Genomic DNA, 24,779 nt, shown 5'->3' with positions numbered 1-24,779 from the left:
GGCTTTCAGGGAATGATTGTTCATTTTTGGTGTTCTTTTCTCCCGCCCCTATCTTTTACCAGTGATTTTCACGTGTCTGGGGATGGGCTTTCTTATCAGCACCCAGGATAACAGGGCGAAAATCTCCAATGGCTGAGGAAGAAACCCTTTTTAACCATAATGCTAATTCTATTTTACGGCATCATGTATGAATGATTGAATGAGGAAATGAACGACGGAGTTTACAGGCATAGGTTCCCAGAATGAAACTGTATTCTTGCTTTACAGTGCCAATGGCCCCTCTGACTACCAAATTGTTTGGGAGCAAGCTATATTGGCAGCAACCCGTTGCTTATATCAGGGACAAAAGCTGACAGGTAAGATCAGTTCGTCTTTCAGTAATGCATGGCCTAGATGAGGAATAATCGTTCACTAGGGTATGGAAGTAAGGTGACCCGTCGACACGGACAACCATTGGCTGACCGACCTGCGGACGATGATGCAATGCCGCATTACCAATGCGGCATTCGGACTTAACGTCACCGAACACCGACCTGTCATTCTCGCCGTTCTTCTATTTAAACGCAGCTCAATTACTGCAGTCATCACCTGGAAGAATTACTCAGAGTTTACTCGGATTGTTGTACTCCTCGCATCTGTACTTCCACTCCAGACTCTAGAGATCTCAGTCGCCATGGTGGGCATCAACGAAGTCCGCAAATCCAACGCCGCTCTCCACGCCCGCGATGGAGACTTCGTCGCGGTTTTCGTAGGAGGAACCAGTGGAATCGGAGAAGCAACAGCCAAGGAGCTAGCGAAGGCCATCAAAAAGCCGACAATCCACCTCGTGGGACGGAATCAAGCCGCCGGATCCAAGATACTAGAGGAACTCAAATCAGCCAATCCCGACGGAGCCTTCCACTTCATTCAATCAGACGTATCACTTCTCCGGAACGTAGACGAAGTGTGCTCGGAAATCAAGCAGAAGGAAAAGGCGATCGATCTACTATTCCTCTCGACGGGACATCTTGCGACCTCGAAGCAAAGCAAGTAGAACCACACATCCCGTCATCTGAGTACCAGGCACTGACTGTGAAGCAGACACAACTGAAGGCCTGGAGAACAACCATGTCCTCCGCTATTACTCTCGTATGCGCTTCGTCCACAACCTCGTCCCGCTGCTTGGCGCATCCAACGGCCCAGCCCGCGTCGTGAGCGTGCTAGCCGCCGGCCAGGAAGGCAAAATTGAAGAAGATAACTTCGATTTACAGAAGTCGTGGTCGTTCATGAAATCCAACACGTATGCCGCGACCATGAATTCCCTCGCTGTGGAGCACCTGGCCACACTGTACCCGTCCATCAGCTTCGTTCATATATTCCCCGGCATCGTCCGCACACCTCTCATGAACAAGACCATCGGCTGGATCGCGGGCCCAATCGTTACCTTCCTATCGCGTCCGATGTCGATTTCCCCGCAGGAGAGTGGTGAGCGGCACTTGTTCATCTCGACCTCCGCTGCTTACCCGCCCGCGACGCCTCAGGATCCGGCCAATGCAGGCGTGCCGCTTGTGGAGGGGGTGAAGACCAGCGTAGCTTCGACTGGGAAAATCGGCGGAGGATCGTATATCCTCAACTATGACGGGGCCAATGTAGCAAAGGAGAAACTCATGAGCGGATATCGGGCGGAGGATCTCCCGAAGAAGCTCTGGGCTCATACTCTGGAGACGTTCAAGAAGGTGTTTGATCCGGCGCAGTAAACGTTCATATTCATAGTTCAATACTTACGTACTTAATGTTTTGTCTGCCAGACTATCCATAAAACCATAGGGGAAACAATTAGTCACCAAGTCCCTGTAGATAGCATCCAACCCTTCCTGCCCAAACCAACACTACACAGTATATTCTGCTGAGGCCTTAATACGCCCGCCAAGAGGATCGACATATAGCCTCCCATAGAACTGAGGATCCTCTGCCGAGGTGGAGTAGTATGATGTCATTTCCCATGACCAGTGCAAGCTGCATCTTTCTAGAACACTGCCACATTAGTACACATATAGCTCAACAGTCCCCAGTTTCCTTAAAAATATGCCAGCCTTTACAAAACTCCTCCTAAAGCAATTCCATCCAAAGCCCTCCAGCACAACAAAGCCCCTCTAAGTCTACATACCAGAATACAGACCAAAAAAATGGGCTGGAACCTAGACTACAGCGCCATAACCCCAGGCCCAGGGGGCACGGTCATGCTGGGCGAGAAAGGCGGTGCCGAAGCCGTCGCACGCCGGGCAAAAGAGCGTCGAGCCCGAGAACGGGCGCTCGCCTTGCAGGAAGGCAGATTGACGGATGATACCATGTCGGGGACGACGCTTGTTCCTCGATCACAGTCCATCAGCAGTGGTGTGAAACCGGGGTCTAGCGGCCACGAAAAGGCGCCAGGTGGTGGGCAGATGGCGACAGCCGTGACTGAGGGTCGTACTCCGGAGGTTAGCGGTGAGAAACAGAGCGGGTTTTGGGCGAGGTGGAGGGAATTTAGAGAGAGGAATTTGCCGTGAGGGTTGGCTTTTGTTGGGTTGGATTGGACTTTATACCCGTTTTGTTAATTTACTTGTTCTTTGGTGATACCGTTCTTTGTTTGTGTGTTGGTCTGGTCGGTATTTTCTTGGACATGCATGAGAAGGAAATCGGATTGAGTCGACAACAAGGCATGAACCTGGTATCAAAACTATCTCGTAAGATGCGCAGCCATGTAATCCGGAAAGTAACGTAAACACCAGTTTGAAAGAGTACGTCTACAAAGCTGAGAATGGTAGGTAGCTTGGAACCTACCTTGCCCATTGTGATATTAACAAAGCCCGCAGATCAAACATGGATGTTTCCACTTACTAAAAAAGAAGCACTTTAATAGACCACGGTATAATCCGCTAAGATGGAAAAGTTCTATTCGGTTTTTGCCTTGAACATAGACTGTTCCCAATGACCCCATTGTAGGGTGTATGCATATACTACACATGCCAGATGAAAACTACCTCGATAACCAATTTCTATAAATGGGGATAACTGTCACTTTGTTCATTGACATCTTTTCTTCTCTATTACTTCAGATTGACTTCTTTGTTGGTCATCTCCTTGTACTGCATATCAAAGACAACAATCGCATTACTTCTCAAGACCAATGCTAACTACGACAGTCATGGCGTATTCACAAAGACCATTGTTCGCATGCTGTGAGAATTCGATGCCATCCGATCCCATGCGGGCAGAAAGATCGTGGGCAATACAATCTCTCAATGAGTGGTTTTCATTCATCGCTACAGAAAAGATTCTGAGTTTAACAGCGGATCACAATATACTACGGTGGGAAACTGTATACCAGCTGTGTATCAATTCCAGTAAGGAGGAGGTACTACGACTCCTGAGATTAGGGCTCTTATATTCCGTGCCCTGGCATCAGAACAATCTATTTCATGCCGCTGCCAGGAGACAAGATACCGACCCCGAGATAATAGATCACCTGCTGGCCAATCTACCCCAGGATCAATACTTTCTGGCTTTTCAACCAGACGATACTGGCTAACGCCGCTACAAATTGTCTTAAGCCAGCCCCACTTCGGTGCAAAGGAGGCGAGGCTATTGATGTGGGCCCTCGAATTAATGAGGCACTGGTGGGATATGATGGACTACAATAGAATGCTCACTATTGCTGCGCGGAATGGGAATATTGGTGCCGTCAAATTTCTCCTCGACAATTTGCGTTATGGGCAGTGCGGTATGAACATAGATCCACTATTCGGGGCTTTTCAATACATGACAGAACAGATTGGCAATGCCGCACAATGTGAAAATGGATGTGACATACTTAGACTGCTCGCCTTGTATCCAAGCACGCGAAGTGGGCTTGGACGGGAAAGTGGGATACGCCATTGAGGAGCAAGTCATTGGTCTTTCAAATACATGTAGCTACATAAGTGGGCTTACTGTTTGACTCGGTGCTATGGATCTAAATACCATTCTTCACATATACACAACATGCTTCAGACCCAACAGCTATTGGGTGAGTAACTGGTTCATACCTAATCATGTTTTCTTGCATATCCATCTATATCTAACCGTCAAACAGTGATAGAGGTTATAGTTGATGTACAATGTTGGGTGTGTGGCGATTTGTTATTCTCTCCGAAGGCCAATGAAATATGGCAATTCCCATTTTACTGTTATGATGCCAGAAGGGTGGATCAATTACCCCATTTCTTAGCATATGGTAAGTTGACATGAGAGAGAATGTGGATCTAGCTGCGACGGTGACCATATTGGCATTGCATTGTTCATAGGTTGGATATATCAGAAAACTCGAGTAATACAACATCTTACGTCTTATTACTTTGTCTACTATAGTCTCTCCCACCGCAAAGCCATGGAGCCGCCTAGGGCCTCTGACTGAAATCATACGAGTTTCCAAACCCCCTATTCAAATACCGCGACATGGCCTCCGACTCCGTAACCCAGTCGACAGGAGTCTCAAGGCTCGTCTCATTTTCCACCAGGGGCTTCAAATCCTCCGCAAGTTCCAACCTCATGGGGTTTCGATACCACGGCGCAAAATGAACTGCGATCATTAGCCACGATGGCTCTTTAAAGGGCATTTGAGACTTACTCATTGCTAACATAACCCTACCTCATCGGTTTGGTTTCCTATTCCCGCATGCCACAGCCTCAAGTCCCTCAGAACCAATGCGCCCTTAGGAACAACAGGCTGACACGGCGGCCGGATCATTCTTCGCTTTTCCAGGGCATTCAGTTGAATTCGCCCGCTTGCTCGCTCACCGTGCATTCCTTCCTGGATGTGTAGTCCCGAGTCAGTGTGTGTTCCCAGCCATATCTCTGTGGACCCGTTTTCAGGAGTCATAGTGATCAGTGGGACGTTTACGACGTAGGCGAACGGGTGCGTTGGGTGGGCGAAATCTGCATCAGAGTGGACTGGCTGGGACATGGGCGGGTTTTCAGCTGTAGGTGGCATAGCTGAGTTTCCAGAGCCGAAGGTCCATTTTGGACGGGGCCCTAGCGCCGTTGAGGTTATTTGGGTTGCAATGGGATCTGCGCCGTTATTAGTATGTATTATTATACATTGAGTCAGCGTCAGACACATACTGAGGAAGATATCAGAGTCAAAGTATTTCCGTACGGGGGGAGGATCCTGCTGGATATTCCCGGGATTGTAGTTAAAGGGACTGTTTTCCTTATTCCGCAGTGTCCATGCATCCTCGACCATTTTGTGGTTTAGTCGGTCCAGGGCATCGTGGGGCACGACGTTCTCCACTACGACTAGGCCGTCGTGGTGGAGACTTCGGATTGCGATCTCCAAATTCTGCGGAGAAAGTTGGCGGTTCTTGATTTCTGTCTGTGAGGGGGAGATGCTAGTTGGGAAGCTTGACATGTTTCGATGTTGCGTGCAGAACCTCGCAGGCTTGCACAGTCTAGCGACGGTGGTGATGTGTTGCATGTTCGTATGACGAAAGGACAAGTATGGAGTGTTATCAATTAAATGTGGTCTATTTCATGTCTGAGTAGATATGTACAGAGGAATATGCTCTCCTTGCATCTTCAGGGTTAGGGGGGTTTTATAGTCCTGTCTGCCATGATGTCTCCATGTATTGTCCACGATCAACGTTCGGCTTTCGCACTTCGCATTTCGTTTTTGAGTGGGTGTGGAGTGCTGTGTGTATTGTATAATAGTGCGTGGGCGTATTTTGCATTTGGACTATTGGCCTATTAACACAGTGGTTATAAAGGTTTCGTGGCAATGAAAAGATCCACTTGGTGACGCATTTAGCGATGGCTTGCATTCCGGCGAGGATTCGAGGATAATGCGAGCTCCAGCTAGCTCGCTACTCCACCATGCCCCGACCCTTTCTAACAAATAGTAGGTCTAGCCCATTATCTCAGGGCTGCTTCAGTACGCTAATGCAGTGTCACAATTTCTCCATTGTTAGGATGGTACACTAGACCCCACTTGTATTCAATCTGGCTCTGATAAAGCTTTCTATTAACATAAGATAGTCAGCAATGCAGATCCAGAAAGATTAAATGTGAGCCCGGCGAGTCAGCTCCATTGGATCTATGGACTAAGTTTCATAACAGGTGATGGACATCGACCCGTGTGTCTTCGCTGCCAAAAAGCTTCTCGAGATTGCCAGTGGAGCAACCGTTCAGCAAGAGAGCAACAGTCCAGATCGCCCACTACCCCAGACCAAAGCTTAACAACCAGGGCGCGATCCGCCGAGTACGTATCGACGAAAGATCCTGAAAAGGCACTCCGAGATCCCCAAATTGCCGCGATCTTCCGTTACTACATCGAGCATCTGGCCGGATGGTATGACCTCAACGACAGGAAAAGACATTTCGGTGACATAGTCCCTTCTTGTGCGCGGAAAAACTCGCTTCTTCTCAGCGCCATTCTACCTTTGCGGCGGCGAGCCAGAGCTCGAGCTTCCTTAAGAAAGACCTCTGGGACGTGGCAGAGTCGTATCACCTCGAGAGTGTTCAGGCACTGCTACAGCTGACGGAAAATCCAGATGAATTCCGGACCGGCGAGACACTTGCTGCTATTTGTCTTCTGCGATCTTATGAGATCATATCCCGTGCGTATCTCCCTGATCCTGTTAGTAGTGTGTGTTAACTTGGCGTAGAAAATATCAGTTGTCAGAATCATCTTCAGGGATCATACTCCTTGCTAGCAAGTCGGCCTGCTGGGCTTGAAACGGGGTTACTCAGCGCCGGCTTCTGGAATTACCTCCGAGAAGATATTACCGTGGCGCTTATAGAAAAACGAAGTCTTATGATAGAGCTCTCTCATGAACAACTCCCTCCAACAATCGAGGGCGAGGATGACCACGCCAACAGGATAACGTACTTACTGGGGAAAGTTATCAACCGATGCCTCGATCAAGATGCGTCGCCGTTAGAGCATCACGAGTGGCACTCACTCAGCGGCGAGCTCGGTACATGGCGTGCATCTCTACCTGCCTCGTTCGAGCCTATTGATACTCCGGGCCTCTACGGACAAAGCAGCTTCCCATGTTTATGGACTGTCAGCGGATGGCATGGTATAGACACTTTATGGTACCCATTTATGTACGGAATATGTGAGCTGACGATATCAGCTTCGAGCCTGCAATACTACCACACGGCCCTGGCCATCCTGAGCGTTGCTGAGCCGATGCAGACAACAATGAATACACTACAGCAAATTGATCGAATTAATGACTTTGAAAAAAAGCTCGACCATCATGCAATTCAAGTCTCGGCTCTTGCGATTTTCAGCAATTCTGCGCCCGTGTGGGTCAATTCGTTTGGCCCTATTTCGTTCTGTTAGTGTTACGCACCGGACCGCTGGGTTTATTGCTGACTATAACAGGCGGGCCATGGTTGAAAGATTCACGGAGAATTCACGAATTAATCGAGGAGACACGAAGATGGGGAAGCAAGACCGGCTGGCCTGTGATGAGTATAGTAGAGTCGCTGTCGCGATCGGGGACTCTCGGATGAAGATATGGCATCGGAAACCGTGGGTCGTGTAGGGCTTATCCGAGAGTGGAACCAATAAACAGGGGCTTGTGGTTTAGTGGTATAACGCTCCATTCGCATTGGAGAGGTCCCGGTTTCGATTACCGGCGAGTCCACGATTTTTGCGTCCGACGTGTATTTTTTTTTTTGAATCTATATAGCCGATTCCTTATGCTTAGCTTTTTATTTTAACATTTTAACAAATATTTAGACGACTATGTTCATCAAAATTCTGGCTCGGGGCCTGCGTTGCTAGTATGGTTGAAAACCATCGGGTTCTCGTATGCACGGGATATACTTGCAGTCAGAAATATATAACTACAAGCTGCAAGAAGGATGAACAAACCGGCAATTGATCGATACAACACTCTCTATCATACTTACACAGACGCTGGATATAAGACATCAGATTTCGCTCTAACACCTCAACTAATACTCGATAGTAAAGAAATACTAATTTCCGACGGATTTGACCGAAGGTTGAAGTACCTGCTGGAGATTGTCTGTAGGAGCCTACTGCTTTTAGCCTATGCTTCATGTAGCCTTTATGCCGCCCGGTTTTCAACAAGTGGTCCCATAACTCAGTCGGTTAGAGTGCTGAGCTAATAACTCAGAAGTCGAGAGTTCGAGCCTCTCTGGGACCAGCTTTTTTTGTCCTCAGCGAAACAAACACCACCCTGTGATCATTGGGCAATTCCTTTTGTCGGGTGGGTCCAATATCCCTAGCGGAGAATATCCACACATACGCAGTCCTTTCTTTGGAGGCTTAACTCTACCGAGCCACAGTGTAAAGGTTTATGCACTCTATACCCATATCCAGAGGCCGATCATGTGTCCTTACCCTCCACTGTCTATACTACGGGCCTTGAGACCTATATCTGTCTTTTCTCGGAGCTATGGCGACACATCTCTAGGCCCTTGCTAGTGCCATAATAGGACTTGCTGCCCGTACTGTACGACATGTAGTAGTAGTTGACACGGCAAAGTTGGGTGCTTCTTACTAGACATGATCTATCAACATGGCATTCGAAACTAGATCGAACGATAGTACAGAATACAGAGTCAGAATGTCGCGATTTCACATTACATATCCGACTGTATTCAGGAATATTTGAAAACAGTGACCGTAACATTTGAAGAAAGACGTGATGTTGAAGCGATCAATCGAACGAATTCTTTGATTAGCTGTACATCGAACCTTGCCATTGATAAAATAAATAATAAGTCAGTTATTTCATCGAGGGCGCGTGGTTTAGTGGTATAACGCCTGATTTGCATTCAGGAGGTCCCGGTTTCGATTACCGGCGTGTCCATTTTTTGCTGTTTTTACGTCCGCCCTGATAGGTAGATAACCGTTGGTACGTCGAAAAAGAATTACATCTTTTTTGCTTTTGCTGTATTTTTGTACCGAAGAAAATAAAACAAACATTCACAGATTGAATTAAAAATAGAAATAAAGTACAGATCCATACCAAACAAACGAATGAGTTGTAGCTATGCATCGACCTACTCCGCCACCTCAAATATCGTAGAGAGTTTCTTATGAATACACTCAAAACTAAAATCCGATGCACCCCGACCAACTCGTCGTCGCTGGACAAGTAACCGAAATACAGCAGGATGCATAGCTGGCTGTGCTGTCCTCATAAGGATACTTAATGTCCTTGTATTATCTTCCGCTACCAAGAAAACCAAACAAAGACAAAGCTTCGTCAAGGTCATGTTGGCGGTTACCGAGTATACCAAGTACGTGGTGTGACGACTCGGCGTTTGTTCAAGGCAGCTCCATGAATGGGTTTGTGAAAATGGGCGAGTCTTTGCATAAGGGCTTGGCCTTATAAAAGGCTCTTTCCTAGAGCATCTTGCTAGATCTCTCCAACATGGATAAACCAAAAGACGTGAAGCAAAACAGCCTACCGAACAACCCAGTTCCTCATTGAGAAAGAGTTTAGATACCCACCCTTCGACGAAAAGAATCCCACCCGAACACCAAAATGCCAGCCAAGCGCATACCGAGGGCCCCATTCGTCTCAAGTGCAGAGGTCACTGTAGGCAGCCTGATCACCAGCATTAAGGAGCCCAAACTGGGCGCCCAAGGGTGCCCCTGGCCTCTCGGGAGAATCGAGGACTATGCGGTCAGATCTGTACCCGACATGTATGCTGTTACTCAGCCCACAAAAGAACCAGGGCTCTCTGCTTCGGTTTCCCGCCTATTCAAGAAACCCAGTGACAGCTCTGTGGGTAGCAACGATATGCCTCCAACAGGCGGCAAGATATACACACTCAAAAATCCGAGGGAGCTTTTCCATAATCTCAAGGGAGAAAAGGGCGTGCGAAAATGGCTGCAACAACGGATTGCGGATAAAGTGGATGTGTACCTGCTGGAGGGACTTGCCACGTTAGAAGGAAGTTCTTCGGTTTGCTACATGAATAGTGAGAATAGCTACCCAGCGCAGGGAGAGCTGATCTGCGCAATACGTGTTTTGAAAGTTGTTTTCAAGCCCTTTCGGACGAAACGCATCGAATATGCGCGGTTGGAGAAGGACAGCTCTTGGTTGGTATTCTCGGACGGCAAGCCGTTGCACCCTCCGGCAGCGGAATGGGTCGAATTGACCTCGAACGGAAAGGCGAGTAGCCTAGGGAGCCGGAAACATCAAGCTGTGGGAAACAATGGGCACGCTGGGGTGTGTACCTTCGATGAAGACCGTATTGAGCAGATCAGGGGTCCGCGTGACGAAGTGAGTTGGTTCTCGGATGATTCTTAATAGTCTTTTCATCCTAAGGTTTGTGATGGGCTTTATTTAATGCACATACTGAGATTTCTCGTCTCGAGCCATTGCTATCTTCCCTTTTCTGATATAGTCCACAGGGATGGTTCATCCCCTATTCCTCTCAGTTGACTCAATTAATCTGAATATGCCTCAAGTGGTCTAAATGGATCAATAGGGCCCTGTAGGGTTAGTAGATCTCAGCTACCTTAGCAGTGTTTGAGATAGGATTCGTTAGCAGGTTCAGGAGGCAAATGATGTCCATAGGATGCGGTCGCTGGAAATTGAAATAGACTATATATTTTCCTTTTCTCATAGATCTGCAGCAATTGAGGCGATGACCTAAGAGACTACTAGGGTAGACGGAAATATTACCCGGCGATCGTCACCAACGAGCTAGCGTCAAGACCAGGACTTCTCTGCACACCAAAATGTGAGCTACCTGATTTAGTGCCAGAGGAGCGATGAGTCAGGAATAACAGTGCCTACTGCTCCACAGACAACCAAGCCCGAGCCTCGCTATTGGCACAGCAGCACGAGGCTGAGCTTCAGCTAGCCACAGCCTCGTTGCTCCGCGGCCAGCACCCCAATATATCGACCGCGTCTGGCAAACCATCACGGTTGCTTTTAAATGTTTTTCCCAAGCTCAAGTTGTGAATAAAGATGGAAGGTATTGGGACAGCATCTGCGATATTACAACTATCTGGGACAGCCGCCAAGGCGTCTTTGCAGCTTTACGAAATCATCGTGACAATTCGAGATGCCCCGCGCGAGCTCTGTGTTCTTGGAGATGACGTAGAGGCTCTGAGCACTCTTCTGTCCAACCTGCAACGATCTTTGGAGTCTCCCCAGACACAAAATGCCGTGGACAAAGACTCTGAAATTCGGAAGGTCATGGATGGCCTTCAAGGCCTCATTAAAAGATGCGAGAAGACGTGCCAACAAATAAAAGAATACCTGAGCTCGTGCATCCGGAATGAAAAACCGGACAAAGCCTCAATTGAGGGCAAGGATGGAGATAGTAGTGCAATCGCCGAGCCCCTACCGTTGATGGGATCGATTAATAGGGTAGCATGGCTCTTCAAGCGAAAAGATGTGTTCCTGCGGGTGTCTGAGCTACAACGCACAAAACAGCTCTTTTCTGACGCCATGGGCACTCTCACACTGTACGTCTTTCAATCGCATCGCTCACTATACGAGTTCCAGCCTGACAGTTGATAGGCTTGTTACTCTGAGGATATCAGGGATATCTGCCGGGCCTGATGACTCGGCTCCTGCTGTCGGTTCGAATAGATGTCCATTCGATGACGACGCAGGATCAGCAATAGTCCGCTGGGCGACAACGGTCCACTCCCAGAGCCTGTCAGTAAGCAACACAAGCACTACTTCCCCGACTCAAACTCCATCGCGACCGGCGACGCCCAAGCCGGTCGATCCTGAGCTCGCGCAGGAGCTCTTTGAAGTCGTTAAACGCGGCTCCATTCGCCTTGTGGAGCTCTTGCTGGATTGTGTTGATATCAACACCCGGCGGCCTCGAGATGGCCGCACCGCACTGTCATTCGCCGCTGAGTTGGGTAATGTAAACATGACGAAGTTTCTTCTGGACCACGGTGCCCGAGTCGACATTCGCCAGTACACCCGTAGCTGTGCAGACAGTAAGGGCCCTACTTTCATTGGCGGACGCACCCCACTGCACTGGGCAGCGGACTCGGGGGCCTCAGCCAAGGGGGAGATCATTAAGCTCTTGCTGGACCATGGGGCAAATCCAAATGCGGCCACTAGTGCAGGCCGACCGGCACTGCAATTTGTGTGCATACAAGGTGATTGCAAGTCAGCCAGAATCCTCTTGGATAGAGGCGCGGATGTGAACTTCAGAACTTTCCATCATGTACGTGACTCTCCCCCCAAACGTTTGATGCATCTGACCTCCGTATAGGGCTGGTGTGCTGTGAGTGAAGCGGCGCATCACAATCACACCGAACTTCTGAAGGTCCTCCTGGACTACAAGCCGTTACTGGACGTCAATGTTGATCTCAAAGGCGATCGAAAGGCGCCCTTACACAGTGCTGTCTGCAACCGCAATACTGAATTCATGAAATTACTACTCCAGAACGGCGCTGATCCCGATATCGGCATGTTCGAAGATAACACTCCTTTGCATCTTGCTGCCGCTATGGGCTGGTTGGAAGGTATCAATATACTCCTGGATTGGAACGCCTCGATCGATGCGCAGGATGCTTTTCTCTTTGAGACACCTCTACACAAGGCGGCACGAAACCGGAAGGTGAAAATATGTCAGCTTCTGTGCCAACGTGGTGCTGATCCAGCAGTTGAGGATATCGACGGGCTGGATTATCAGGCTATTCTGAATTGCACGCAGCGGTATCCTGATGACTGGAAGGTCAATCCGGACAAGGTTTATTTCCTGTCTTGACGGGCATGTCCTGTTGTGAGGCGAAGGTGCGATGAAAACCTTATTCACATTGCATGGTGTGACTTCTGTTCCCATTGGGCATGAGCCTAGGAGGATTCCTTGTATCTCATTTGTCAGGTAATATCGACAACAAAGGGACTGAATAGAGCTAAATTGAAGAAGTGGCCGATCGGAGTTACGGGAATACACGGCAGTTCTGTGATATTGATAGCCCGAAGCTGGCTCAGACTCTGCCTGAAGACTATGCAAAACAGGGGCTACCTGGACATGCTACGAGCCGCATGGACGCCGTCGGGTATAAATCCATCTTTTAAGGTCGTCATGACAGGCGAGCCACCAAGCTACCCGGATGCCACGGGACTTGAGGAACCTGGGAGATAAGTGAACATCAGGCGGGGACTTACTCTCGCCTTTGTGTTTTATGGCTAGTTGCAATTTTTAGAAGCAAGTACCTGACCCCTTGACAGCCTATTGCTGATTCTTGGGGCGTGCTTGGGATGGGAGTTGTTTGTGGGGTGTGCCGAAGACTCTATTACTGGTTCTACTTGATAGACGATTTGGTTCATAGTAAAGCTGTTTTATATACCTATTGGATAGCAACTAGGCACTGAAAGCATAAGTATGCCTTATCGGACAGCAAGGACTATGATGTATGGCGGGTGGAGAATCATGCTCCCGAAGAGTGACTTAGGAGAGCGTTATGGACTGGTTGTTGAATCGAGATGAAAGCGATCGACCTTCAGAATCATGTGCTCCTCCCAGCGACTCGTTTGACCCAAGTAGACCTGAGGCTGCTGCATCTTATCCGAAAGCGAAATGGACGACGGCGCCTCAGCTCCTTTGACAGGAGGCAAGATCTCAGCCTGTGTCTTCACAATACCGGTGGAAGTCAGGACACGACCATTAGCTCCGATAGCTTCGGCAGCCACCGTATGAACAGTGCCAGCCTTGAGGGCAAATGAAGTCTCGAAACCAGTACGTTTGGTTTCACCAAGGTATTGCCGTGAGCCATATTCATCTGTGACTTGGTAAAAGCGCCAGACCTTGGTTTCGGTATCTCCATTCCAGGAAACGTACACAGTGGTACCCTGATCATTCTCGAGAGAAACAATGGCAGGCGTCTCGTTGGGAAGACCGGTCCAGTTATACCGGAAGCCACGGTAGTTCTCAACGCCTAAACCCAAGAGGCCCGAGTCCATGTATGTATGGAAGATAGGGGTACCGTCAGGACGAAACTCGGTGAGGGCACCTTCGGATCCCCAATTAACGAGAACATTGCCGTTGGGGAGGAGTTGGGTGCTCCCCTGAGATTTGGACAAGAGGCCATCTGGAGGCTGGAATGCTTGGACAATCGAAGCCTTCCAGATAGCGGTGTTGACCTCGATGATTTTGCCTTGGGAGAAAGGATGAGTGTGGACTTCACTACCACGGCCATTCTCGGTTCCGTGAGCAGAGTTGTCATATAGTGAGATGACCTCTTTATCACCGTCCCGAGAGACAAAGCGCGCGTGATGCTGGAAGCAGAATTTTACATTGGGCCCAAGATCGAAGTCGGACTTGACACCACCAAGGCGCCAGATAATCTCGCCAGTAGAGCCGTTGATTTTGTGGACTGCGCAGGCGTCGCGAGCGGAAATGAGATAGTTACCCTCAGAATCTTTGTCGACGGAGTTGATGTGGAAGTAATCCCACGCATCCGACGAGTTGTAACCGGAGCCGGCTTGGCCGGGATTGATGGGTAGGATGGCCTCTGTAGTATTTTAATTACTTGTCCTACTTGAAAGACAGACATAGCAGTGACAGCACTCACCATCAGGAAGCACATGATCCAAACTAGACCACTCGAAGAGAAGCTCCCCAGTTTCTATGTCGAGCTCTATGCCAGGTTTAGTTTTACGCTCAATGGACATGGGACGCTGGTGGTTACCTTGGATGATAGCATCGACAATCCACTGTTGCTCAGGGCTTGCACCCCATCGAGTGAGATCCTTCGGGACGGGCTGATAAATTTGAATGAGAGCGGTTTCCTCGTTGATGATGTGGAATTCGTGCTTGTCAGTCAGTTTGTGGTTCCCGGCACGCAGCTCACGAATGGTCTCGTAATGCTGGTCCAGGATAGTCGTATGCCCATGACCATGGCCGTAGCCCGCATTGTGATCTCCTTCAAAGCTGAAGAGGATGTCCTTGCCCTTCCAGCGTGCCTTTTGGAAGTTCGTCGCCCAGATCGAGTAATACCCATAACCCGACCAAACTAACTCTCCGTCATCACGGAAGATGTAGGGAGCTGCCTGACGAGGGCCATGCATTTCTCCGGCCTCATCAGCGAAGCCGGCGAAGGGAGCAACAAAGAGATATCCTTTTTCAACATCCGGCGCTGCCGGAATGGTGATGTTTAGTCTGGGAGGCGCTAGATCAGGGCGCGACTTGAATTGCCAGTCGGCTGCCGCAAGGGGCAGCAACGCAGTAAGCCAGAGCGAGCGCATGATGCGTGCTGAGAGCACAATGATCAGCCTCGGGTCGATCCATGTTGTTCAAGGATGGGTACATTAACCTTTGGTAAAGCCTCTGCACTGAGTAAATGTCTAGATCCAATATCCTAATATTGTGACCTGTTCAAGGGTTGTCCGTGTGTGAGTCGTTAAAAGAAAAGGAAGTTGATGTGGTTCGGGTATACAGCGTTTTTTTATAGTAGCGATTGATGATGGCACCGTTGCCGGTTCTTGCGTGATCCTGCCCCGCACCTGTCCCGAAGGCCATATAGAATACATTGACTTCCTGCAATATCCTTTCGGCTACGACAGCAGAAACTCAGTCATGACACGTCGATTTAACGAGATTCTGTCGATTCTTACCCGATTTGGTACCCGCCGGCTGCCAAGGAGCTACCGAGTTGAACGCAATTCGTCGTCGAACTTGTTCTCGCCCTGGGCTTGATGATCGCTAGGTTTATTATGGCCTAGTAAGCATTCGTTAATTCTATCTAGCAATATGTGTGAAGCTTGAATGAAGAGTGTGTTAAATCGATTGCGTGATCATACAGATGTCTGTGCTTGATGGGGTGGAAATTGGGTACGAAGCATTGCCGAGATTCGTATTTCAGAAGATAATTGAACTGATCTTTCATGAGTTCAGCGCTTTATGTCACTGTCGCTGAAGCAGCTTCGTTCAATTGAGAGACATTGCGCCAAGCTTACTTAAATTTAGATGATCGTTTTACTGAAATGTAGCACATACAGTCATATGGCGTGGAGATAGGCTCACAACCAGCCCCGTGGACTCATGATTATGAGACCAGCCTGAGATCAACCCGAGCCAGTGGAATGTTGTCAATATATAAGTAGGAATCCTTTGTTTCAAGATATGTAGGTGAAATCGTGAGACCATACCATACTCAACAAAGATAGATTGATTGATTAAGTCAGTACATTCCCATGTTTCTATATTGATACCCTACAAAGTAATCTACTGGCAGTTGGTCTGGATAAATCATCAAGGAGTACATTACTTGTCGTCAATATTACCAAACAACTAGACTTGAGTGTCTATGATGTATAGAGCGAAAGTAGGTTCTGTGTATAGTGAAACTGGGGCTTTAGCGGTCTTACTGGTATGTCGATCCTGTGTAGAACTGGAATATCGATAGACTTATATTATGTGACTAATAAAGCCACGAAATGAATTGTATTGCATCTTGCTTTCTATATGTGGTACTCCATGAGTGCTGCCAAAACAAGCCCATTTGCGAACGATTTTCAATGTGTTATTACTCCATCTAAGCGGCCGATGAAGACATACTGGTACCTAGGCCCGTTCACCAGGATGGCCAATAGTATTGCCTCAAGCTCCTAAGGAGAGTTTGAGAGAGATTAGTATTCACTGTCAAAGCAGGTTTGGAGCCTCATGTAGAACGGATGTAATGGGAAACTGATATTTCTATCACAGGGTTGATGGTAAATAGCGGTTGCATTGAATTAATTGACATGAATCGCTTTCAAATTGACCCAAGCATAGATCAAAAGACGGAGATTCCCAAAGAACCATCCGTTTTCAGCCTTAAGCTCTGCTGCTCTACAGTTAGCAAGGCCGAGGCTATGCGACTAGTTCTTATGCAGAACAGGTGAAGGTGAAACGGGGGTGAGTACTTGGACCAACATAGGCATTGGCGAATTGAGTATAGAACCATACAATTGCTTTTACCGTCACGCTTTCAGTATAGTTACTGTGGCGATCATATAATAATGTCCTTGAATCCTTCTAGGGACTTAGGGCTGATGAAGCTTTCAGCCACTCGTGGCATATGACATCATATCTCGCAGGCTTGATATCCGGAACATAGCTATTCCGGAGCCCAGAGCACAATTGAGCCCTTCAATCGATAAGTGCCAAGTACAGATACGAGCGCAAGCTTTTGCATTAACTTGGGAATCAGGTCTTCGAAACCTACATAAACGGCCAAAGCTCAAAGCCTCGACCGTTCTGTGACGATCGTGGCTGCAATGAGGATGGTAAGCGCAGACTGGTATGGCCTGAGGTCATGATCAGCAATTGATCGACCAAGGATTACAACAAAGTGAACCTCAGGGAGGTGTTTGACTCCGTTTGAGAGACTAATAATAGCCATCGACAACGGTACTGAGTTGCCCCTGGTCACGGTTCATGAGAGCGTTGAGAAGGTATGCGACGTTGCGAACCATGACGGATGATGTGTAACATGTTCCCGACATGTTGACAGTCCTTCACCTTCAATAGGACAGTGAAGCTCTGAGGTACACACGGTACTGCCTAGAGGAGGACGTGGACAGCCTGTGTAATGTAGTGTAGAATAGTGCTGCCTGATTGGACATGCTCTGCATGTTGTAATTCCATTGACGGCTGAAGAACCCAGCAGTTTCGTGAGATATGCTGAAACCAAGGTACACAAAAGCCAATGACCTCAGCCATGTAGTGCGCAAAACCTGTTCGGGATCATGAAGCTTGTATGAAGACGTGGGAAATGAGGGATGGCGTCATAGGGCGGCCCCACCAGCCACAGAGCAGCCCGAGCGCCACACCCGCCCCACATCCAAGACGGTATGATCAAATCAAGTATCATTTGAAACAATGCCCTAGATTCACCTTATTCATGGTTACCCCGGACAAGCTACAATCATCCTACGTCATATGGGTGTAGAACCCGCCTCCAGGAACAGGGAAGAGAAGGTATATAAGCTACGACTCACCCCAGCCTGACTGAGTTCCATCAGAGATACCAACAGACTACAAATCATCTTGATACTACTACAAAATAACACAACACCACAGCGAACACTCGTCTTTCAACTGAATACCATCATCAAATCACACACAATGTCTGGAATGTTGCACAAGGTTAAGGAGGCTGTTACTGGCCATCACGACTCGACCTCCAACACCAGCACCGGTACCACCAATACTGCCAATGCCACCGAGAACTACAAGTCCTCCAACCACGGCCCTCACAGCTCCAACATCGCTAACAAGCTTGACCCTCGTGTCGATAGCGACCGTGGTAAGTCAACTTTAGCCCCTCAACATAGCTGTATTGCCAGAAGACTGACCACCTTTGATAGACAACCGCGCTGGTCATCACACTACCACAACCACCGGCCCCGGTGGCGCGACTACCACCCACTCCAGCACTCATGGTCCTCAGCAAGCTCCTGTTGGCGCCGCTGGCGGCGTAGACGCCCCATTCGGCACTACTGGACATACTGGTTCCCACTCTACCAATGCTGGCCCGCACAGCTCCAATATCGCCAATAAGGTTGATCCCCGCGTAGACTCCGACAGAGACAACCGCGCCCGTCACGAAGCTCTGGGCGGTGCTCATGGCCCTCACTCGTCCGACCTGGCCAACAAGGTCGGACCCCGTGTTGACAGTGACCGAGGTAAGTGGCTTCTCATTCCCCACAGGATTATCAGATCACAGGACTAACACATCATTAGACAACCGCGCCGCCGGTCTTGGAGCCACTGGAGCCATTGGTACCCCTGGTGCCTACGCCTCTGGAACCAACCACGGTTACGGCACTGGCACTGGTATTGGCACTGGCACTGGTATTGGCCACCACGGCACTACTACCTCCACCGCTGGACCTCACAGCTCCGACCTCGCCAACAAGGCCGATCCTCGTGTTGACTCCGACCTGGACAACCGTGCCCGCCACCAGAATCTTGCCAGCAGCAGCTACAACACCACCGGTGGTAGCGCCACTGCGGGGCCCCATAGCTCCGACATTGCTAACAAGCTTGACCCTCGCGTCGACTCCGATTTGGATAACCGCCGCAACGTTGGCACCCAGCGCCATTTCTAAGATGGTAGCACGGGCTTTGTCACGAGAGATGTTAATGATTCAAGCGAAATAGTACCCCTCCTGTCTTTTTCGAGATGAATTTGCGCTGGCGATGTTTTCATCTGTGATGTACTTTAATTAAGTTGCTATTACCATAATATGATCCGCGTTGATATCTAATGGACCTCCACTTGAGCTCATTACAATTTCTAGCAATTGAATATGCAACAGACCAGTATTCTAAGGGTGGGGTGTAGACAGTGTATCATTGCTAAATGAATTCAAGAAATGTCTACGCTCTGGAATTACCAACAGCACTATGCTACGCGACGAGACGTAATGTGGCGTAGTGACCGTTGTATGAAAACGAATGGCCATGCCTAGGCCGTGTGATAGCATTACTGCTGTCAAATACCCCGCCACCATCTGGTCCCGCTAGCTCTGAACTCGGCGCTTATATTGTCCAATCTAAACAAGGGCACCACACATGGGGCAGTATTGGCAAGCATAAGTGGACTGATATGGATGATTCCATTGATGGGTATTATTCCGAAGTTCCCTCTTAGCTGCAGTGAGCACATCGTACGTAGTATTTGCTGCACGACGCGCAGTGGAATGCAGGGCAATCACATAGGTGATCATCTAATCCTAAGTATACTCTCCTAAGTGGGTACCACCAAGTGCTTTCCGATTGTCTACTACGTAAATCATATCTTACCCCGAGACCTAGGCTACTGGTGGTGATTTTTTAATATCATTTGCCTCCTACTGATAGCTATGGTTCGCTCTGTTTTCCTACTGGTCGGAATCATAGGTCAAGATGAGCACGAGTATTCAGCTGCCTGTTTCTATCTGTCCTTGCTAACACATCAGCTTGCCTTTAAAGGTAGCGTAGTACAGTATATTTTGCCACGACCCCGTATCTCAATTAAAATTGAACCTAGACAGCCAGCTTCATCCCTAACAAACCCGGACTCCGTATGGATGTAGTCTGCAAGTCACACAGATGGGCAACTCTGACCCAGAACGACAGCTACACAACCTTAGCACGAACAGCCCCAAGTGTAACAATGACCCTTCAAGACACTGACCCCCGAAAGCGGGTATTGCACTCACCAGAACTTCCTATTCCTCCGCGGGTGGCGCGGGAACCCCCTTCACGGGGATCCTGATAGCGCCATCATCCCGTTTCTCCGGCTCAGGGACACCCTTTACGGGAATGCGGATGGCGCCGTCATCGCGTTTCTCAGGCTCCGGAACGCCCTTAACGGGGATTCGGATCGAACCGTCGTCTGGTGAGCGGACAGACAGAGGGATCGCCGATGCGAAGGCGGCGAAGATAGTGATGCCTTGGAGGAGAGTAGAAGAGAGCTTCATGGTTTTTGCTCAACTGAAGGGATATAGCAATAGTAATTGACTTAGAGAGAAATAGATTTCGGATTGGAGATTTTCAAGGAATAGTGAGGACTATGTATATACTCTAGTTGTCGCCGTCCCAGTATCCGACATCCCTGCTTAGTGTAGTTCCTCGGATGGAAATCCGGACCTTCCGGGCCTCTTGTCCAGCGAGTCTGGCGGAACTACTGTATGTTCTAGGTGAATCAGAGATCATTTGAAATACCCCTCTTTCTTACTTAGAGAATGAGGGGTAGTACTTTGGAATGGATCAATCCCTGCTAGGCATATTTTTGACAAGGATGTGATCTAGTGTGTCTGTGATAATGTAACTTCACTGAAAAGGATATACGCACAGCTGTACTAGGTAGGAACAAGTAAATAATCTCACAAATAAGATATGCAAGAATCTCAAAGAGGAGCTTGTATAGCCACCAAGGCAAGATATACTAAGAGCCAAATGCAGGTGTACGAAACAGGAATACATGCTTGTACTAAAATGGATGCGGCGCAGATAGAGTACAGATTCTGGGCTCATCCAAATCAATGATGACGTGCTCTAAACCTATTATAGACTATATCTCTATTCCAAATATATTATTAAGGTGGGACTGACAAGGGTCTCGCATTAATGAATGGTGGATGATAAAGCCCAAGAGCTAGTCATCGAGAGTAGCCGAAGAGCGCGCTTACGATAACAAAAGAGGGAAAAGAGGATACGCTGGACTGAGGGGAAGCCCTTTTGTCCGGTTTGGCTTATCTGTTGGCTAATATCGGTACTGAGTACGGCTCTCTGCTGTTGCAGTCCTAAGGAAGACCTGTAGAGCGGCGTATCTTTAAAACAGAACGGGTGTTCTTTGCCTTCGCTTTCTTTGTTGTATAGGAGCCTTGGAAATCTCTATACTTCACTTCTCCGGCGAAAGTCGTGGCCTTCGAAAATGGGCTTCGAGTACGAAAGGTAATAAGCACTCAGTAGCGACATATTCAAATGCTTATGTCCTGAAATAGGGTCGACAGCAACGCTTCAGATCCGGAGCTATCCACATCCAAAGACGCCCACGAGGACGAGACCTTGCTACAAAGTAGCAATACAGAACAATCCAAAGCCGATCGAAATATCTTCGTCAGAGGAACTAAGCGACTACTATCATCTCCTAAAACTCGCATCGCTCGAGATATCCTCATCTGCCTGCTCGCTCTATGGGGCTTAATCAGCATCGCTCACAATATTGTTCTCGCAGCACGCCGCAACGCACCACGAAAGCACTGTTATTGCGGCAACTCAACAGCTGAGGCGATATCCCTTGGCTGCAAATTCGACTCTCTAGCAGCAGCCTGGTTGCCCCCCTACTGCCGCGATGACGAATTAACAGCCGAGTTCGAGAGATCGGGTCCTGGGCCGGATGGAAGCTGGGACTATTTTGCCGACGACTACCACAAGATACCGATGACCCTCGAGGAGGTCGCAGCCCTTGGAGATAACCAGAGTGCGAAGGTGACGATGACACGGGAGTGGCATGTGGTACATTGTCTTTTCTATTGGAGAAAGCAGTTCCGTGTCCGGTTTAGGGAGGTGCACGGCGGTATTATAGAGCCGAGCTTTGATAGCGAGACTCATATTAATCATTGTATTTCGGTTATCTTGGAGGATAGTTGGGGGACTGAGGCGAGGATTGCGCTGGATTCTTGAACAGACTTTTTCTGGATCTGTACTAAGAGTGGCCAGTGGGAAGGTGTCGCTACGGTGTTCAGTGGAGATCTTAGATTATAGCTCGGAAATAGCCTACCGTCAAGTGGCTGGCAAAGATGTGTGGAATGAGCAATAATAAGGGCAGTGCTGTGAAAGGCAAGGTTAGAATTATTCTCCGGAAAGATTCAATAAAATTTGCAGGGTCTAATATGGACTATCCTCTGACATATTGCATTCATAAGCACTAACGCACATGTTAACCTAGTGTCACATCTAGAAGCTAGTTGGATAGTTGAGGGGCGGAAATGCCTTGATAAGTACCCAGTAGCATCTCAGAGATAGTACCTGAAGGAACACGTACGGAAAAAGGCCCCCTTTATCTGAGCCATGCTATCAAAAGGTGAAGATCATGGTGCTGCAATGCCTCCATTAAACTGCTTTGGTGTATTTGTGGCAGCTGCCCTATTTGGAACAACCGTGAGTCTGCACACCACGCTGCATCTCTCTCAATCTCTGATTCCAGATACGGCCATATACAGCCAAACTCAAGACTTCCGTGATCGCTCTAGCGATGCGGTTATCGACCGGAAGACGGTCTCGATGCTTATACCCCAGGACATCGCCTGCTGGTCGATGGGTGCTTTGATGTTCGCCTGGACGGCAGGTTTGATCACTTTACGGCGGCCACCAGTCTGGAGTCTGGACCAGTGTCGCTTTTGCTGCGTTAAGTATACGATCCATCGGTAGGTTTGTTTCGAGCGTGATGAGAATGTTGACTGGATGTTGTATCTCTGGCATGGTGTGGGTAACATCCATGGAGTCTCTTTTCAATAAGTTGAAAGCTGTACTCATTTACTTGTCAAATGGTAGCTATGTGCAAAGCGGCATTTCTGGCCTTGATTGCCATAGTTATTTGGTAAGCGGACCCCGTTAAACTTCCTTTTAATGTCAACAATGAAATAGAAAACCAAGACGCGATATGTGTGCGTGTACTGTCCTTTCGGATGGGGCACTGGGCAACAGCTACGGAGGAGAACAGTAAATGAATCTGTATTTCCGATAGAAGATAGTCTAGAACCAAGAGAGTGGACCGGGATTTTTACGAATCCATTTAAGATAAAAACAAAGCAATGAAAGCCTGTTCTTGGCAACTGTACCTGCTCGTGCAATATGTCATCCCAGAGGTGTGAACTCGACATAGCGCAGGATGAAATGCCCAACAAACCACGCGTAGATTATTTACCGCAATAGTGCAGCACTAGATCACCTTAAGTCATTACCACTGGGAGCTTAGTCTCTGTTTTACTTCATATCCACTGTACACTCGTATGCTGGATTAGATAAGTATTTATCAGACAACTAGTGATCTATGCACAGGACTATACGCCAGTTTCTCCAAATCCTCAAAGTCCAGTGATACCAAAACAGCGGAAGCGATTATTCTTGTCAATGGTTATCACACCAGCTAGCATCTGTTAGTAAAAAAGCACTCAGTGATCTGTGAAATACTTACGTTGGTGGAACATCCTTAGCCGTGGATCATCCATACCAGAAATTTGCTCTGCTTGTGGAGTCATTTGGCAAAGACAGGTGATCAAGAAAGACCCATCATCCCCAGTTTTGTAGTATTGACAGCTATGACAGTCACCCTTTGTCATTCCTTGGCCACTAAGAACTATCAGTTGCCGTCGGACAGAAATAACCAACCGTAGCTAAGAACGATACATACTTCTTTTGGGCAATTATGGTCCCTCCGTTCCGTGGATCCCACCCAAGACAAGAGTCCAAAGCAATTGCTGTATCGCGTCCGCCACATTTTCCAAATAAGTATGGTTTTGGCGGCTCTGGCATTGGACTGCGTCGTCGGGGACTGCGCAGTGTAGGCGATCCTGGCGATCCTTGCGTCCATGGCCCTCCTGGTGTCCGTGGTGTCACTGGTTCTCCCGGGAGTCGGAGATTCACAGTCTCAGGCGTTCCCTGTCTCATTTGCGGTGTGACTATTATCGTATCTTCCGATCCCGCGTCGGAATAAGCTCGACCGGGACGCTGCTGATTGGGGGGAGGAATTCTGCGCCTCTCGTCGTTGATTATCTTAAGCGGCTCGCATCTTACGTGGATGTCGTTTGTATCGAGTTTCTTTGAATCAGGCTGGGGTAGGCCTTGGCTAGAAACGAAGACTGAGAGGTGCAAAAGCACAATCAAAAATAAATACATTTTTGGGGGTTGGGAAGGGAAAATGGAAACCAAGCCAACAGAGGAAAAATATAAATCGTTGGGAGCATGCTTTCCTGGGACCCGCGCATGCTATTTATGAAATCAGATATAATATCATTATAATGCTAGATAGGAGAAGCACCCACCTCTAAGCTTTTGTCTTTCACCTCTGATACAATTATAAATGAAGAAATGCCTCTCTTGTTTGTCAAACCACCCTGGGGCACCGGGCAACAATTTAGTGTCTAGGAAATATTCGAATCCTATGGAACGCCACGAAGAGTCTCACCCTGGAACAATGAATCAATACCCTAAAAACTAAGTTTAAATCAAACGGAAGATCTATGACAGTGTAAACTACCTTTGTCGGGGCGTCGTCGGTTGCACGAACAGACTCCATAGAGTTATCAAAACGCACCCTCCAGTTATAG

The 24,779-nt window shown here is 48.4% G+C and overlaps 11 protein-coding genes across 11 annotated transcripts; 7 read left to right on the top strand and 4 right to left on the bottom strand.

Moving 5' to 3' along the window:
- Window positions 1-478: 478 nt before the first annotated feature.
- ANOM_006372 (uncharacterized protein) lies at window positions 479-1,033 on the top strand (the record flags this gene model as incomplete). Its single annotated transcript, XM_015551628.1, has 1 exon — window positions 479-1,033. One exon carries the CDS (start codon window positions 479-481, stop codon window positions 1,031-1,033), a length of 555 nt encoding a protein of 184 aa, XP_015406202.1.
- Window positions 1,034-1,130: 97 nt separating this feature from the next.
- ANOM_006371 (uncharacterized protein) lies at window positions 1,131-2,528 on the top strand (the record flags this gene model as incomplete). The annotated part of the gene is made up of 2 exons (XM_015551627.1): window positions 1,131-1,732; window positions 2,072-2,528. The coding sequence occupies 2 exons, from the start codon at window positions 1,131-1,133 to the stop codon at window positions 2,526-2,528; spliced, it is 1,059 nt and encodes a 352-aa protein (XP_015406203.1).
- Window positions 2,529-4,397: 1,869 nt separating this feature from the next.
- Window positions 4,398-5,473, bottom strand: ANOM_006370 (uncharacterized protein; the record flags this gene model as incomplete). The annotated part of the gene is made up of 3 exons (XM_015551626.1): window positions 4,398-4,579; window positions 4,639-5,067; window positions 5,122-5,473. The coding sequence occupies 3 exons, from the start codon at window positions 5,471-5,473 to the stop codon at window positions 4,398-4,400; spliced, it is 963 nt and encodes a 320-aa protein (XP_015406204.1).
- A 395-nt stretch (window positions 5,474-5,868) lies between these two features.
- ANOM_006369 (uncharacterized protein) lies at window positions 5,869-7,518 on the top strand (the record flags this gene model as incomplete). The annotated part of the gene is made up of 8 exons (XM_015551625.1): window positions 5,869-5,893; window positions 6,031-6,059; window positions 6,112-6,166; window positions 6,220-6,343; window positions 6,385-6,611; window positions 6,660-7,076; window positions 7,134-7,340; window positions 7,388-7,518. 8 exons carry the CDS (start codon window positions 5,869-5,871, stop codon window positions 7,516-7,518), a joined length of 1,215 nt encoding a protein of 404 aa, XP_015406218.1.
- A 2,012-nt stretch (window positions 7,519-9,530) lies between these two features.
- Window positions 9,531-10,301, top strand: ANOM_006368 (uncharacterized protein; the record flags this gene model as incomplete). The annotated part of the gene is made up of 1 exon (XM_015551624.1): window positions 9,531-10,301. One exon carries the CDS (start codon window positions 9,531-9,533, stop codon window positions 10,299-10,301), a length of 771 nt encoding a protein of 256 aa, XP_015406217.1.
- A 666-nt stretch (window positions 10,302-10,967) lies between these two features.
- ANOM_006367 (uncharacterized protein) lies at window positions 10,968-12,738 on the top strand (the record flags this gene model as incomplete). The annotated part of the gene is made up of 3 exons (XM_015551623.1): window positions 10,968-11,470; window positions 11,526-12,192; window positions 12,241-12,738. 3 exons carry the CDS (start codon window positions 10,968-10,970, stop codon window positions 12,736-12,738), a joined length of 1,668 nt encoding a protein of 555 aa, XP_015406213.1.
- Window positions 12,739-13,436: 698 nt separating this feature from the next.
- On the bottom strand, window positions 13,437-15,248 carry ANOM_006366 (arylsulfotransferase family protein; the record flags this gene model as incomplete). Its single annotated transcript, XM_015551622.1, has 2 exons — window positions 13,437-14,488; window positions 14,549-15,248. Coding segments are annotated over 2 exons (1,752 nt in total), but the record flags the coding sequence as incomplete, so codon positions are not given.
- Window positions 15,249-17,982: 2,734 nt separating this feature from the next.
- Window positions 17,983-19,070, top strand: ANOM_006365 (period circadian protein; the record flags this gene model as incomplete). The annotated part of the gene is made up of 3 exons (XM_015551621.1): window positions 17,983-18,265; window positions 18,327-18,644; window positions 18,703-19,070. Coding segments are annotated over 3 exons (945 nt in total), but the record flags the coding sequence as incomplete, so codon positions are not given.
- Window positions 19,071-20,174: 1,104 nt separating this feature from the next.
- ANOM_006364 (uncharacterized protein) lies at window positions 20,175-20,426 on the bottom strand (the record flags this gene model as incomplete). Its single annotated transcript, XM_015551620.1, has 1 exon — window positions 20,175-20,426. The coding sequence occupies one exon, from the start codon at window positions 20,424-20,426 to the stop codon at window positions 20,175-20,177; it is 252 nt and encodes an 83-aa protein (XP_015406210.1).
- A 956-nt stretch (window positions 20,427-21,382) lies between these two features.
- Window positions 21,383-22,134, top strand: ANOM_006363 (uncharacterized protein; the record flags this gene model as incomplete). The annotated part of the gene is made up of 2 exons (XM_015551619.1): window positions 21,383-21,402; window positions 21,453-22,134. The coding sequence occupies 2 exons, from the start codon at window positions 21,383-21,385 to the stop codon at window positions 22,132-22,134; spliced, it is 702 nt and encodes a 233-aa protein (XP_015406216.1).
- A 1,403-nt stretch (window positions 22,135-23,537) lies between these two features.
- On the bottom strand, window positions 23,538-24,348 carry ANOM_006362 (uncharacterized protein; the record flags this gene model as incomplete). The annotated part of the gene is made up of 3 exons (XM_015551618.1): window positions 23,538-23,599; window positions 23,648-23,802; window positions 23,864-24,348. The coding sequence occupies 3 exons, from the start codon at window positions 24,346-24,348 to the stop codon at window positions 23,538-23,540; spliced, it is 702 nt and encodes a 233-aa protein (XP_015406215.1).
- Window positions 24,349-24,779: the final 431 nt, after the last annotated feature.

Source organism: Aspergillus nomiae (genome assembly GCF_001204775.2).
Source record: "Aspergillus nomiae NRRL 13137 chromosome Unknown contig00164, whole genome shotgun sequence".
Taxonomy (NCBI): Eukaryota; Fungi; Ascomycota; class Eurotiomycetes; order Eurotiales; family Aspergillaceae; genus Aspergillus; species Aspergillus nomiae.
The sequence above is the reverse complement of the archived record's forward strand: the minus strand, read 5'-3'. Positions and strand labels throughout refer to the sequence as shown.